The 15,884-nt window shown below is 49.7% G+C and overlaps 1 protein-coding gene across 4 annotated transcripts in view; it reads left to right on the top strand.

Annotated features, from left to right (window-relative positions):
- Window positions 1–15,884, top strand: part of PDE8A (phosphodiesterase 8A) — a 100,163-nt gene that overhangs the window by 68,747 nt on the left and 15,532 nt on the right. For all 4 annotated transcript variants that reach the window (XM_036277980.1, XM_036277982.1, XM_036277981.1 and 1 more), the window contains 4 exons: window positions 3,912–3,994; window positions 5,542–5,587; window positions 5,698–5,740; window positions 12,145–12,222. In XM_036277980.1, the coding sequence (XP_036133873.1) occupies window positions 3,912–3,994; window positions 5,542–5,587; window positions 5,698–5,740; window positions 12,145–12,222 (250 nt within the window). The remainder of the gene's footprint in view (window positions 1–3,911; window positions 3,995–5,541; window positions 5,588–5,697; window positions 5,741–12,144; window positions 12,223–15,884) is intronic.

The following is a 15,884-nucleotide window of genomic DNA, read 5'->3' as shown; positions in this document are numbered from 1 at the left end:
ATGAACTCCTGGCCCTGGGATCCTGCCAGACCCAGGTGGGCAGTGTCTCACCTTCTGAGCTGTGCTGCTGGGCACCGGGTACAAAGGGCCTCAGACTCGAACACAGGAGACCTGTTCTCTAGACTCTGTACTGATTGTGAGTGGAGAATATGAACATATTTTCTTACCTCTGTAGTGCTTTATTTAAAAAGGAACCTGGCCCTGGCCAGTTTGGCTCAGCGGTTGGAGCGTCGGCCTGTGGACCAGAGAGTTCTGGGTTTAGTTCCCGCTAAGGGCACGTGCCTTGGTTGCAGTTTGTCCCTGGCCCTGGTTGGGGTCGTGTGGGTGGCAGCCACTCGATGTGTCTCTCTCACATTGATGTTTCTCTTTCTTCCTCCCTCTCTCCCTCCCACTCTATCTGAAGATAAATGCAAAAATGTCCTTGGGTGAGGATAAAAAAATATATAAAAGGAACCTGATTATTTTTTGTGTTCAGAGTTCTTGGGGAGAGGGGAAAAGTAGCCATTTGTCCTTCCGCAGTGTGCTCCTTCTCCGGCAGCACCGCAGCAGGACGGGTGCTTGGCTGGGCCGCTCTGCGAGGTGAAAGAGTGTGTGGCCTTTCTAGTAAGTCTCCCTAGGAGGATAGGGGCCCGGGTGGCAGTGCACCCTGGTAGTGGGGAAAGTTCAGACATGTGCCGGAAACCAGAATGGAGGCTCAGGTAGTGGTTAGGTGATGGGGTGGGGGCTTTAGAGTGTCAGATTCTAGGGGTGCCAGCAGTCAGATATTCTTGGGGGTAGAGGAGAAATTCTGATGATGTTCCAGGAGAGAATATTGCAGGCACCGCTCTCTACAAACCCCTCTGCCCATTGTTCTCGGCTAATGACGCCCCTTTGGGGATAGTTGACAGATCCTATTAGGCACCTTGGTTTTCAGCCCCCACACTCGTGCTTCCCCGTTACCCCTACATGGAAGTTTCTGGACTCCCCTTTCCTTCTTCCCCAGGACTTTTCTGTTGGAGCTCTAGAACCTAGTCTCCCGTCTTCTCAGATACTGGCTCTTACATTGCTCTTTTCTTTCAGAAATTTTGAATATTTTTCCCTCAGAAATTCGGTCTCGTAGGCACTGAACAAGTGGCTGCTCATGCCTGCCCATGACAGGGACGTATGGCTGCAGAGCCCTTCTCTCTCCACAACTCCTACCTCCCAAGTGCCTGACTCTTCTGCTCTCCTCCCCCACCTGCTCCCATCTTCTCTGTTGCCTCTTCTGCCTGTGCCTCCCAGTTCACCAGGGCCCCTTCCCCCTGCGTGTTCCTCGGACCATGCCCTTGGCCTTGAGGCATTTTCTTGCTCCCCCTGATGTCTCACTCCTCCCCACTTTTAGCCCAGCCTCCTCCAGGCTGGGCTCATCATGCTGCCGTCATGTTGGAATCAGCTTGTCTAACAGTAGTCTTCTCTTGTTCCCCGTTCACGAAAGACCAGCGTCTCTCCAGCCCTTGCTGTCTCTGCTCGTGCTTCATCCTCACAGTTGCCTGGACTTGGATTCCTAGGACGGCTTTAGTTCCTCCCCATCCTTTAGTCTCTTCATCAGATTCATCACTAAGCCTTGATGTGTGCCAAGCCCCTACCTTTGAGTGTCCACTGCCTGGCCTGACCTTGTTCAGGGCCTTCTTTTCACACCCTGGGATTATGGTGGCCGAGTCCAGCTGGGTGTCCCTGTCTCATCCCTCCTCCCCCACCTCCATCAGTCCACTTACACTACTGGTAATTAGTCTTACCAGTCATCATGTTGACCTTGTCACCCCCTCAGCATGGAGCGCAAACCACTTAGCCGGGTCGCTAGGATTCTGCAGTCTCACCTTGGCCTGCCTTCTCCTTTCGGGAAACAGAAGCCCCCAGTGTTCTTTGTTTACCGTGCAGGCCCTGCGCTAGCCCTGGGGGTAGGACAGCGAGTGATGATGGCTTAATTCTTAAGACCGAGGGAGATGAGAAGGGATTGTCCCAGCAGTCCGAGAAGCCCGGCTAGGGGCTTTGCTTGCCCTGGAGAAGGAGGACGGTGCAGCCTTGGTGCGGTTCTGAGGGGCTCGTCCCAGAGAGAGGCCGCGCAGAGCACCCGTGTGGAAACGGCCACGTGCTGAGTGTTTGCCCCGGTCAGGACTGTGCTTGGCTCGTATGTGCGTTGCCAGATGCAGGCTTCCTAACAGCGTGCGGAGGCAGAACTTCGGTATTCTCAGGAACGAAATACAGATGATGAATTTATGTAGATCAATATTTAAAATACATTTTTTGATAAAAAAAATATCTATGACAAGTAAATATTTTTTGTTTCCATTGGTGACTGGAAAACTTACAGGCAACCCTGTGATCCCACAAAGTCATTGCTAAATGGTCTTGCTGATAGCTGGCCTGGGCAGCTTTGTCTGAGTGGCCTCTCCACTCTGCCCAGTATCTGGCCGCTGCCCATGTCTGTTCAGAAAGGACTGGAGTAAAAAACCCTGAATATATTTTTTCAAATGCTGATTGACAAATTGACTTGGGCCCTCGTGTTTTTCCTGCTCTTTAAACTGTCGAGAGAGCATGCACACATATTGCAGTTTGCCCATTTAGAGTGCTCAATTCAGTGGGGTCGGTTTGTTCACAAAGCTCTGCAAACACCACCACAGTCAATCCCCCGTATTTCTCTTGACAGTGAGCTTCAGAAGTCGCTCTCAGACCTGCCTCCTGAAGCCTTCTGAGGAGACGTGGATGTGGTGGGCAGGACGCACGTTCCTGCTCAGGGTCTCCGTTGAGCCCTTGCCTATTTCCCAGTTGGCCAGTTTCCCCGCAGCTTAGTGACGCCCACACCTCCCTTCTGTTCCTGCGCAAGTGAACACCGAGCAGGGCCCTGGCTCTTTTTTAACTCAGCCCTTGTCTGTGCCCAGTGTTTCCAGAAGTGCCCAGGAAGCACCAGTGACCGTCCTTAGCTCTGTCAGTACCCTGGTTCCTCTTGGATCCACTTTGCCAGAGGAGTCTGAGGATGAGGCTTTTACCATTGGCGTTTGCAGTGTGGGTCGCCAGGCCCCAAGCAGAGATTTCAGGGTTGACCGTGGTGGTCCTCTCCCCTCTGGACTCAGCTCGCGGGCCTGTGGGGCTGGACAGTCAAGGAAGCTATAGGCCACCCCGGGAGTCATGTTCTGCAGTGGGCTTTAGAAATTTTTATAGCTTGAGAGCCCTTGGTGACTCTTGGGAGAATTCAGAACCTTTTAGGTGGTAACAAACCTAGCTCCACCCCAGGCTTCTCCCCACCACCCCAAGAGCGGGCAGCCACCTGCAGCCCTGTTCTCTCACTGTGGTCGTGTCCCCCACAGACCTGCTTTCTAACCCTGTAGTTTTGTTGGAAGGAATTCCTCCACTGTGTCTGATCTGAGAGTGCTAATACAATTGCAACCCTGGCTTTTAAGGTCTCACTTGTTTGTTCTGCCTGAGCCCAGTCCTCGCTGTTACCTCATCATGCCCACCCAGATGCAGAGGGTCTGAAACCCTCCCACAGCCCGTAGGGTGCTAGCAGACCACCTCGCTAGTGGCCACAGAATGTTCCCTTCGCTGCCTAGTCCTGGTTCTTCCCTTCCCAAATGCAGGGCCAGAGGCCACACACCCCCACTCACGGAAGCAGGCCGGAGGGTGTGGGGACGTGGGGGGTGCTCTCGTGAGCCAGCAGACAGCTACTAAAACGTGTGACCACTTCAACTGTGGTACCTTGGCTTTTGTCAGCAACCGGGGAGGAGGTGGACTTGGGAGGCAGAGGAAGAATTTTCAGATTACCCAAAATTTGAGGTTGGGATTATTTTTATGCTTATTACTTTAGCAATTGGAAATGAATTGGAACCTGGAGTGGAAAATGTTCTTGTGATGTGTTTTGAACATAAAGTATGATGATGCTTACGTTACATTTATAGGAGTGGCACGGAATTTACTACGCCAAAAATGGAGATAATGTGCAACAAAGTGTGAAGATAATACCTGTCATTGGACAGGGAGGGTAAGTGGAAAAAACAAGTACTTCATTCAACATACTGTGTTTGGCTTATTGTAAAATGTGTCCGAATACTTAAGTAAGTTAAGAACTGCATACAGAAATTTGGAAGAAAGACTTGTAATAGGTGAGGTGTCATCCAAGACTGGCTTCCAGGGTGGCCTCCTTATGCCTGCAGCCTGACCCTCCCCTGGCGACTCAGCGCCACCAGACTCGGACCCTCTTGCTTGTGCTGCACAGACACACAGGAAACTAACGTACTGAAGTTAGAATGTCACCTTAATAAGCTGTGTGACAAGAATACTGACTGGTGGACTCCCCACACTTAAAAGATTTCTATCTCATCTGATAGCCTGTGTGTTATTGCTGCATAGACCTCTCAAATAAAAATATTTTTAATACTACTGTTTATGGAAACTCATGTAAAACAGATGTGATTACAGATTGGAAAGCAGTATATATCAGGAGTCTAAAAATCTCCTCTGGTTTGTCTTAAAATCCATCTCAAGTAATAGGAACAATGGAAAAGTATCAATATGTTATAGAATACCCAACAATAAAATGTAACCATTAGAAATGATGGTGGAAAAGTAAATTACAAGGAAAATACTTACAATAAAAGCAAAAGTAAAAATGTAAAATCATACTTAGTGTATGATCCCAGTCACGAAAATGAAAGAAGAAAACCGAACAGGAGGAGGTGTGACCGTGGTGGTCTTCACACCTGCTGCTGCTCAACTCCCAGAGCTGCTAGACTCACTTCGTCTCGTCCCGACTACAGCCCGTGTGCTGTGACATCTCCAGTCCAGATCGGGACACTGAGGCTGGGGCTGAGGTTCCTGGCCCCAGGTCTGGCTGCAGCACTTGGTGGAGCCAGGCTGAGGCCTCTGTGCTGACTGCACGGTCATGTGCTTGGTCACTGGGCTTTGCTGCCAGTTGGCAGTGGCCTCAGGGAAACGGGTCTGTGTGGGCTTCTGTTCTGATTCTTTGCCTTTTCATGTCCTTTCCAAATTATTTTGTGTTAAGTATACAAAGATTTGATTATCAAGGTGAAAAACCGAAAAAAAAGTGGGAGGAACGATAAGTGAGGAGTCAGCAGCTCTAGTTGCTTTGCCGTCGACCCCCAGCTATCGGAAGCCCTCAGTGCGGCCTCTGTTTCCATGAGTGACTGACCAGGTCGCTATGGGAACCTAAGAGCATCAATATGGGGGAAGTGAGACACATTGAGAGATTACAGGCTTTTGGTTGGTTAACATGCAGTACATTTTTTAAAAACATGGATATTTTTAATTGTATGTTATAATGACTTAGAATTTTGTTGTTTTTACTGAAGAGTCAAATTCCCTTCCACAGACACCTTACCGCAGATACAAAAGGGTGTTTGTATAGACTTGTTTATTGGTGGTCTTGGCGGTAAACCATAGAAGTACTTTTCTCAAAGCACTTTGTGTATTGTTGAAGAGAGATGTTCTTTTCATAATGAAAAAAAATAGCTACATATTCATCAGCATAGAGAGCTGGGAGAGAAATAATGCATTGTTTTCTCCTTGCAGAAAAATTAGACACTATGTATCCATTATCAGAGTGTGCAACGATAAGGTATGTAAGGGACCCCTGGGGACCCCGGGGACCCCGGCTGCGCCCAAGCAGATCACCCTCATTCCCTCCCTAGGCAATCATGACTAACGGCTTTTAACATTTACTTTTAGGCTGAGAAAATAACTGAATGTGTTCAGTGTGACACTCACACAGGTATGGTGCCCCATATTCATTCTTAGGGCTTATTGAGCGTTTGAAGAAAATAAAGTAAAAATAGACCCTTAGTCTGACTAGCTTGCCTGCTGCATTGGTGGGACAATGCGTCCTGGGACCATGCAGCATTCTCCTCCCCAGCTCCCCAGAACCAGGGCGCTTGAGGGCACTCTGACAGGTGTCCTGTGGGGAGAAACTGGCCCCTCACATGCATGAATCAGTGTGGAAATGTGCTGAGTGAAGTGTGGTTTGCTGGCTCGACCTGTGCTTTCGGGGCAGGAGTGCTGGGTGTCAGACTGCAGCACGTTAGCAGGGACACGTTCACCCCTGACAGCAGTCACTGCCAGCCTACGGGAGGCGGGGTCGGACACCTCCATACTTTAGGGGCAGGAGTGCTGGGCGTCAGACTGCAGCACGTTAGCAGGGACACGTTCACCCCTGACAGTAGTCACTGCCAGCCTACGGGGGCAGGGGGAGCGGACACCTCCATACTTGCTTTACCTGGTATTTGTCTCCTGTGCCTTGGACACCATCTGCTCCTCTGTGTTACTGCAAATGATTCAGGGAGAAGACTCTGTCTTCCATTCCTTCAGCTGTTGGAGGCGTGCTTTCCACAGCACCAGACAGTTCATTCATTCCTTCTGGGAATATTACCCCTGTGTTTTCTGCGCAATTATTGTATACAAGGCACTGTGCTAAGTGTGCTGACTTGAAGCCGGGTAGTACCCCAGTGGGTAGACATTTTATAGATGAAGTTCCCTTTCTACAGATAAGGAAACTGAAAGGGTAACTGATTTGCCCAAGGATCTCCATCTAAGAAGGGGTGAAGCCGGCACTCGGCTCAGAAGCCTTGAGCGCACGCTGGACCTGTTCTGTGGGCGCCCCAGGGGCACTCCGGGCTTTCGTGGGAAAAGGAGAGAGATGATGCCAAGGGACACATAGCAAGTGCTAAGAAATGATCAGTACTGGGCGAGAAAGGACCAGGGGTGCCGTGGTGCCTCGGAGGAAGAGGGAAAAGTTCCAGAAAGGGGCAGGTGGATTTGAAGAAGAGGGTGTGGAGCCCTAGCCAGGAGCTCAGTTGGTCAGAGCATCATCCCAATAAACCAAGGTTGTGGGTTCGATCCTCAGGGCACATAGAAGAATCAACCAATGAATGCATCAGTGAGTGGAGCAACAAACATATTTCTATCTCCTTTTCCCTTCCACCCTCTTCCTCCCTCTCCCTTTCTCTCTCTCTCAAAATCAATTTAAAAAAATTTTTAAAGAAGAGGGTATGGAAGGAAAAGCATTCCAGAAATAAAAACAGGCACAGAGGAGGAAAAGTTCAGAGTGTGTTTCAGAAAGAGCAAGGATTCAATGTAACGGGTATGAAGGGTCAGTGTGGAGAGGGGAATTGGCTTACGAAGGATCCCTGGATGCTAGATAAGAAATGAGGGTTTCCACCTAGGCAGCGGGAGCCGGACTGTGCTGAGCCAGGGAGCAGCTTGGCGCCCGAACTCTAGGCAGCTCTTGGAGCATGAGTGTGACACACACTGTGTGGACGGCGGGACCAGAGACAGAATGCCAGTATCGCCATAGTCTCAGCAGAGGAAACAACAGCCCGGCCGTAATCGGGTGACGACAACAGGAAGACAAGGGAGGCAGATGGGAAGGTGGTGTGGGACCAGAGCGAGGAGAACAAGAAAGAACAGTTGGAAGGTAGTCGTGAGGCCTGGACATTGAGGGGTCGCGATCTGACGGGCAGGTGAATGTGGAAGGCATTCCTGGCGAGGCCCTGGGTCTGTTCACTTGTCTGCTCATTCATTCCACAGATTTCTGTCCAGTGCCTGCTGGGCACCACGCCCTTGTTTCTGTTCTCGGAGAGGAGAGGGCTGGGGAGGTAGGGTTTGCTGCCAGCAAAGCATCGGCAAGTAGCTCAGATGTGGAACTGAGGAGATTGAGCAGGGGCGGCGAAGGGGGTGCAGATTCTGAGGTGACCCAGGAAGAGAGGGCAGGAAAAGGCGGGGAGAAGGCAGGTTTCTGGAGACCACCTGCATCGGGTCAGAGGGAGCAGGACCTGGTGGGTGGCCCTGAGCCAGGGCTGAAGTGCACAGAGGGGGGTGCAGAGCCAGGAGCTCATCCATGACGTGGAGACGTGCGGGTTCAGGGGAGAGGTGAGGACGGGCTGAGGAGGCAGGAGTGGGAGCTGCCAACACAGGGCCAGCATGACCGTAACCCTCACGTCACAAGGTCAGGGAGTACCTTTGCTTGGATTTTTAAAAGTATTTGGAATAGTCCTGTGAAGTAGGCATGGCTATTATTATTTTTTATCCTCACCCGAGGGCATTTTTGCATTTATCTTCAGATAGAGTGGGAAGGAGAGAGGGAATAAGAGAGAGAAACATTGACATGAGAGAGACACATCAAGTGTTTGCCACCCACACGACCCCAACCAGGGCTGAGGACAAATTTCATCTGAGTTATGTGCCCTTAGTGGGAACCGAACTTGGGACTTTCTCGTCCACGGGCCAGCGTTCTAACCGCTGAGCCAAACTGGCCAGGGCAGCATAGCTATTATTAGCACAACGGTTAAATGACAGCCTAGAGTCAGGCAGCCAGGATATGACAGAGCTGGGACTAGAAGGCAGAATCAGTGACATAGTCATAGAAGACGTGCAGCTGGGGAGGAATCTCTCAAGCCGCATTTGTGCTGGGTCATTTGTCATTTCACTAGATCATGCCCGCTGAGGGCTCTTGCTCACCTCACCTGGATGAGCTGGCTGGCTGTCCAGCTGCTGTCCCCTCCGCACCTAAGCAGCTTTGTGTCCCACAGACTCAGCCGACTGTCTTGCCTTGGGAGGGTGGCGGAGTTGGAGGCAATGTACCAGCCGGGGTCCTTGGTCACACCACAGGGATCAGTTCTGAAGCAGAAAGGGAGTTTATTAGAAGGAAAGGGGTGTCTCACAGGTTGGACCAGAAAGCGGAAGACCCGTTCTGAGAAGGTCAGGGACCAAACTGGGCACCTGTCCCTGCCGCCATGGGAGTGTGGTGGGGCCACTGCTGGCCGCCCGGGCTCCGCGGAGGCCCCGGCACTGGTGCTGCTGCGCCCACTGTGGGCGGAAGGGCTTCTTCACGGCCTCACTCGCCTGATGCAGGCTCTCGGCTGCTTCCTGAGGGGGTAGAACAGAGGGGTCTGGCCTCCCCCTTCTGTGGTGGGAGTCACAAGAAAAGGGGCTCAGATTCTGGGTGTCCAGGAAAGTAGCAGATTCCTAGCATATGTCCCCTTTTAACTGTCCTGTATGTCGTTTCCCCATGATACTGTCTCACCAAGGACACTCTGTGTGACAAGTGTCTGGTCTGTAAACCTTGGGTTGGTCTGGACCAGGCCCTAAGCCCGGCGTCAGGCACACAGACGTGAATGTGGTGTGCGCTGCTCTGCACGCTGCACTTTGTGCTACCGCATGTAGGGGTGCTTCCCAGGGATGGTGATGGTAGCAGTGGAGCAGAACCAGAGGTCAGGACAGGAAGGGAGCATCATGGAGGGAGAGAAGGTCACTTTAAAATGTGAAGTAGAAATGAAAGCCTGTTCCATCTCCCTCCACTCTTGCCATGGCCTGTCCGGTACACATGCTGCTGGCTTCTCCCTCCACACCTGGCTCTGCCTGCACAGGCCGGTTCCTTTTCTCCTGGCTCACCTCCTCTCTGCCCCTTCCCCCGAAGAGAACCTGCCACTTCCTTCTTGGGGCTGCTTCTCTGCTCCAGAATTACGGCTGTAACTCTGAGGTTCCCGCCTTTGGTCCCTCAACCATACCTTTTCCCCTTTACATCCCAGTGCCTGGCTTAGGGCTGACACATGGTGCCCAGTAAGTGTGTGCTGATGGACAAAGGAAGAGGAATGAAGGAATAGTCAAGTTCACAGCGCAGGCTTGCAGAGAGCTGTGGACATGAATCTCCACGACGCTGAGGAAGGGGACCCACGGGTCTGTGCGGTTGAGAGGAGGGTGATGTAAAGGAGCGAGCATTTGGAGAGGACGCAGTGTTCTGTGTTGGGGCAGAAGCAGATGTCAAGGCTGTTCCCGAGGCAGAGGGAGAGCAGCTGGCTGACAGCCCACGTGTGGTCAAGACCAGGGAGCGAGGAAAGGCAGGCTGTTGCAAGCAGACCGTTCCCGTCCTTGACTGCAGCAAGTGACTCTCCCTCTAAGCTGCCCAAGGGTTCTGTGTGAGGGAGCCAGGAGGCGAGGGGATACATTAGAGGTGCTTTCAGGACTGTGCAGGTGTTGGGACAAGCAGACGTGTCTACTGAGCACGTTATATGCTGGGCGCTGCTGGTCACCTAGAAAGGAGAAGGAAGACTTTTCTGCTCTCATGTCATTCACAGCTGGTGAGGAAGCAGGTGGTTACTGGCAGTGTTGGGTGGGGTTGTGGGGCATTAGCGGAAGATACCCCTAGGGTTGTGGTACCTGTGCTGCATCTTTGAAGAAGACTGACAGTTCACCAGGTGAAGAAGGTAGCATGGGAGATGTACACTCCCAAGTGGAGGTGAGCAGTCTGTGTCAAGGCAGAGGTTGGGAGGTGAACCAGCACATCATTAGTCCATGATGGCTGAAGAGAGGGGTTCAGAGATCACAGGACCCTGGGTGACACTGAGGAGCTTAAATCATATCCTAAAAACAAGGATGAGCCATTGAAATGTCTCCATTGAGGCTGTGGGACCAGTGAAGGGAGTTGCCATTATAATCCGGGGGGATGATGTGTTTCTGAGCTAGGACAGGCAGATTAGAGAGGTATTTAGGAGATCGAATCCATAGATTCAGCTGACCAGTGGAGGGAGAAGGGAGTAGTGGGGAGGAGTCATGGATGAAGACTTGTCTCCAACTAAAGCAAAAAGGTAGGTGCTGCCCCGGTCAGTTTGGCTCAGCAGTTAGAGTGCTGGCCCTCGGACCAAAGAGTTGCAGGTTTGATTCCAGTCAAGGGCATGTACCTTGGTTGCGGTTCAGACCCCAGCCCTGGTCGGGATCATGTGGGAGGCAAGCAGTTGATGTGTCTCTCTCACATCAGTGTTTCTCTTTCTCTCTCTCTCCCTCCCATTCTATCTGAAGATAAATGGAAAAATATCCCTGGGTGAGGATTTAAAAAAAAAAAAAAAATAGATAGATGCTGCTCAGTGACCTGGGAAAAAGCATGGGTTTGGGAGAAGGTAACAAGTTCATTTTAAGTGCATGAGGTGCTCAAATGGAGGTGACCGGTGGCCAGTTAAGATGTAAGTCTGGAGCTCGGGAGCTCAGGATAAGACAGCAGTACAAGAATTACTCAAAGCTGAAGGAAGGGTGGGATCTCCCAAGGAGACTGTTTTCTAAGAGAAGAACGGCTAAGGACAGACACTTGGGAACATGAAGGCTGGGCTGTTTAAGGAAGGGGAGCCACGCAGGAAACGAGGAAGAGATGGGAGGGAAACCGGGAGTGTGGGCTTGTGCTCACCCGTTCTAGAAAGAGTGATGGAAGCTGTGTCCGGTACCACAGGTCCAGTCGGGTAAGAGTCTGTGTCCTTCAGATGTAGTGACACAGAAGTTAGCAGCGACCCTGACAAGTTCATGGTCAGTGCCCGTGTAGAAGAGAGTACAGCAAACAGCAGGTGAAGAAGTGTCTCCGGCGGGATGCCAGGGCCTGCATCCAGACGCTGGCTGTCAGCAGGGCCCCAGCCGAGGGAGCCGAGACAGGCCAGGGAGCGCGCCCTGCGCGTGGAAGGCCTGAGCCCGGTGCAGCCCCCCGTTTCCCTGCCTGTGGAATGGGGACAGGTCGGAGAGGCTCAGCACCGTGTATGGCACCCAGCAGGGCGCAGGAGGGAACAGCAGTTAACTTTGCCTTGTGGTCGATCAGTGTGGGGTCGGGGAGAGGTGGGGCAACCCATTTGGAGCCGGAAGAGAGTGGCGCTGTTCACAGAACGCGGGTCAGGGAGAGAGATGGGCTGTCATTTGACGGGCCCAACCCGTGTTCCCTGCATGACCCCTGGCGAGAGGCACGTTCTTCCCCGGACATTGTAGAGCTGCTGTTATAGGAAAAAATACAGAAGAGATTTTTTTCTTTTGGGGCAAGTGTGGATGGGGATCAAAATTTTTTCATTTTACTCAGTTATATAGTGTAACAGGAGTTGCTCTCCTGAGTTCCTCCTACTCATTCTTACTTCACGTCCTGGGACTCTAATTCTGTCTGGAAAGCACTTGTTTGGTTGTGTCATGTGGGACACCTGAGAAAGTCAGCCTTGAAAACCTCATCTTTATAGTCTTCTCTCTGCACTGTGTTGATTTCTGTGGCAACTTAAATGGTATTCTAATTCTTAAATTTTGTTTTAAACATTTTTAGATTGGTAATTTTTCTAATGGTGTTAACATTCCTTTGGTGAGATGATTTATAATTTGTTTCCACAGATAATCAGTCAGGCAAACATAAAGACAACAGAAAAAGTTCGCTAGATGTCAGAACTGTTTCCTCTCGAACAAGTGAAGGTAGGTCCCCAAAACAAGAGGAGATGTTACCTCGTGTGGAACATACGCGGACCTGATGCTTCCTCCCTACCTTTCCTCTGGGTCACTGCCCATCTCCAGGTCAGCACAGGGAGGGGACCTTCCAGCACCCTGTGTCATTCTCCTCCTCTGACTTCTGCCAGCGGGCTCCGCACTGAGCCCCCTGATGCAGCCATGGAGGAAAGCTCAGGCAGTTTCCTGTCTGTTCTGACATCGAGTCCTCAAATGGAACAGCAGGTGTCAGTTTTATCTGCTGTAACCGTACAAGTAGTGTCTTTGGAGATTCTTAACAATATACAGCAGGGCCTGGAACAACATTGTTCAGTGTTGATGGGCGGGGTCACTGTCTGTGTGGAGTGCGCCAGTTCTCCCATGTCTGCGTGGGCTCTCTCCCGGTCCTCTGGTTTCCTCCCGTGTTCTGAAGATGTGCATACGAGGTGAAGTGGTGCGTTTAACCCGTCCCAGTCCGGGTGGGGGTGGGGGTCCTGACTGCCCTTAGCTGGCAGGGAAGGCTGTGGCCACCCTTGACCCTGAACTGGAATAAGTGGGTTAACAAGTAATAATCTCATTTGTTTTTATTAACTTTCCTTAAATGTGCATAGAGCTCTCACTTATTGCAGTGTTTAATATTAGAAGTGTTTGGGGATTTTATTTAGAAGTTTGGTGATGTTTTTATGACCAGAAATGTGTTGTAGGAATTCAACTCTTATTTATATCAATTAGCCTAGGGTAAAAATGGTTTCTTTAGATGTCACTTTGCTAAAAAGCTTCCAAGAATCTCTCAGTGGTGTTAAGTGAGGTCTTACGTATTTCATTGTGGGTTGCAGTTTGCCACATGCTTCCTTTTTGGTGGGGAGGTGAGCTGTATTTTGGCATGTGACTTATTAAGCAAATATTATTTAAGTTCTAATTGGCATATAATTTTTAAAGATTATGTAGATGTGTAGCCTGAGTGATTTAGTAGTTTAAAAATGTATTGAGAATTATTTATAGAGTGCTAGCTGTGTCCTTTATTTGACCCAGAGATGAACTGGGAAGCATATGGAGTAGTTACTAGATGAAAAACCAAAACTTCCCAGGTTAGCAGCAACTCAGATTATACAGCGGGCGGGGCTCCAGTGCTGCGCTCACACCCCTCCCAGGGTTCCTGTGAGGATCAGACGTGCCGGGTGTCCCTGCCCTGGAAGGACTATGCAGATCCCAGCATCATCGACTTCCTGTGCGAACTTGGGGATACACTTAGTGCTTCCACTTCCTTGTTGTAAAGTGGGAATGATGAAGCTGTCCACAGAGGAGTGTGTAAGGATTGCATGAGTGTGCGGTGCCCGGTAAGGGAAGAGGTAGCCGCCATCATCATCGTCGCTGTCACTGTTACAGCCCCGTGATCCTCTGCACACAGCCGCCTTCACTCCACACTCCAGCTTCTCTTTTAAAAAATTTCTTTTCTTTATTGATTTGAGAAAGGGAGGAAGGGAGAGGGGGAGAGAGAGAAACATGGATGAGAAAGAACATCAGTTGGTTGTTTCCTGCATGCCCCCCGCCCCCCGGGATTTGGGCCCACAACCTGGGCATGCTCCCTGACCGGGTATCAAACTGGCGACCTTTTGGTGCATGGGTCAGCGCTCAACTACTGAGCCACACCGGCCAGGCATCTAACTTCTCTTCATTTTTTGGAGGACTTGGTCCATTTTAAACATTTTTCTTTTGATATTTTTGGCTTTTTAACCACTGTTCTTTTTGAGTTGTAATTTACATATAATAAAGTTTAGATACTGAGTGCTCGGCCCAATGAGTCTGTGTTGTTTCTTTTTTTTATCCTCACCCGAGGACATCTTTGCATTTATCCTCAGATAGAGCAGGAGAGAGAGAGAGAGACGCATTGACTGGCTGCCACCCACACGATCCCACAGGGGCTGGGGACAAACTGCAACTAAGGTACGTGCCCTTAGCAGGAACTGAACCTGGGACTCTCTGGTCCATGGGCCGACGCTCCAACCACTGAGCAAAACCAGCCAGGGCTTTGCAATTTTTATTAATTTATTTTTGTTACAGATGTTTCTCCTTTTTCCCCCCTAGACACCCCCCCCCCCCCCGCATTGTTGTCTATGTCCGTTGGTTATACATATGTACATGTAAGCTCTTTGGTTTATCTCATTTCTCCCCACCCCCCCCTCCTTTATGTCTCTGGGTGTTTTGGTTATCAGCTTTTTTGTTCATTATATTCCACAAATAGGTCCAATGAGTTTTACAGTTCTCTACACTTGTGTAACCACTACCCAATACAGATACAGAAAATATTCACATTTACACACACACACACAACCCTTTACCACAGAGGCAGCCACTGATTTCTAGCACTGTAAATTCATTTGGCCTCTGTGCTTCCTAGAAATGGAATCGTACAGTGTGCATTCTTTGGGTCTGGCTTTGAGACTCATACATGTTGTTGGGTGCGTCCGTAGTTTATTCCTTATCACTTACTAGTGCTCTAGTATGTGAGTGTGCCACATGGTTCACCCACTCTGCGAACAGGCTTTCCACCTTGTGCTGTTACTAATTTGTGGACGTGTGTTTGCTAGGCCCTTGGGCAGCTGCAGACAGCGCCAACATGGGTTGTATCATGTTCCTCTTCGCCATTCTGGTAGATGTGATTCTAATTTTTCTGCTGATTAATGAGGTTGAGTACCCCTTTCATAGGCTTATTAGTCATTTGGATATCCTGTTTTGTGAAGTGCTGTTCAAATATTTTGCCCATTTTTATAATTGGGTGGTTCATCTGTTTCTTTAGGAATTCTTAATATAGTCTAGATATGGGGCCAGTATTAGATGTATATAGCAAAAATATTTTGTGTGTGGTCTGCCTTTTCACTCTTTTAGTGATCTTTTAATGAACAGAGGTTCTTAATTTTAACAAAGTTCATTTTATCATTGTTTTCTTTTATAGCTAGTATTTTTGTGTCCTGTTTAAGAAATTTTTATTGATCCAAGGTCATAAATATTCTCCCATGTTTTCTTCTTAAAGCCTTTTTTTCACTTTAGGTCTGTGATCCATTTCATAGGATTTTTTAATCAGGCGAGGATAGAGATCAAGGATGAATATTACCCCAACATGCAAATCTGGTTGGCCATCACTGTATTGAAAAAAAAAACAAAACATCTTTTGCTCTGGCCTGTTTGGCTCAGCAGTTAGAGCGTCGGCCTGCAGTCCAGAGACCCGGGTTCGGTTCCCGCTAAGGGCATGTACCTCGGTTGCAGTTTGTCCCCGGCCCTGGTTGGGTCGTGCGGGTGGCGGCCACTCGATGTGTCCCTTTCACGTTGATGTTTCTCTCCCTCCCTCCCTCCCACACTATCTGAACAAAAATGGAAAAAAAAAAGTCCTCAGTGAGGGTTAAAAAAAAAGAATCTTTTGTAGTAGCACCATTATTGGTAAATCAGGTGATTATATATATATGGTCAGTTTCTGGATTGTCTGTCATTGTCTGCTAGCCTGTGCCTGTACCATTGCCATCAGTGATCACTATAGCCTTATAGGAAGTCTTGATACCTGGCAGTGGCTATTCTAGATTCTCTGCATTTCTGTAAAACATTTACAATCAGCTTGTTAGCTCACACACACATCCACCATCTCCTGAATTTTATCTAGG

The sequence above is a fragment of the Molossus molossus genome, unplaced genomic scaffold (assembly GCF_014108415.1).
Source record: "Molossus molossus isolate mMolMol1 unplaced genomic scaffold, mMolMol1.p scaffold_m16_p_24, whole genome shotgun sequence".
Lineage (NCBI taxonomy): Eukaryota > Metazoa > Chordata > Mammalia > Chiroptera > Molossidae > Molossus > Molossus molossus.
The sequence above is the reverse complement of the archived record's forward strand: the minus strand, read 5'-3'. Positions and strand labels throughout refer to the sequence as shown.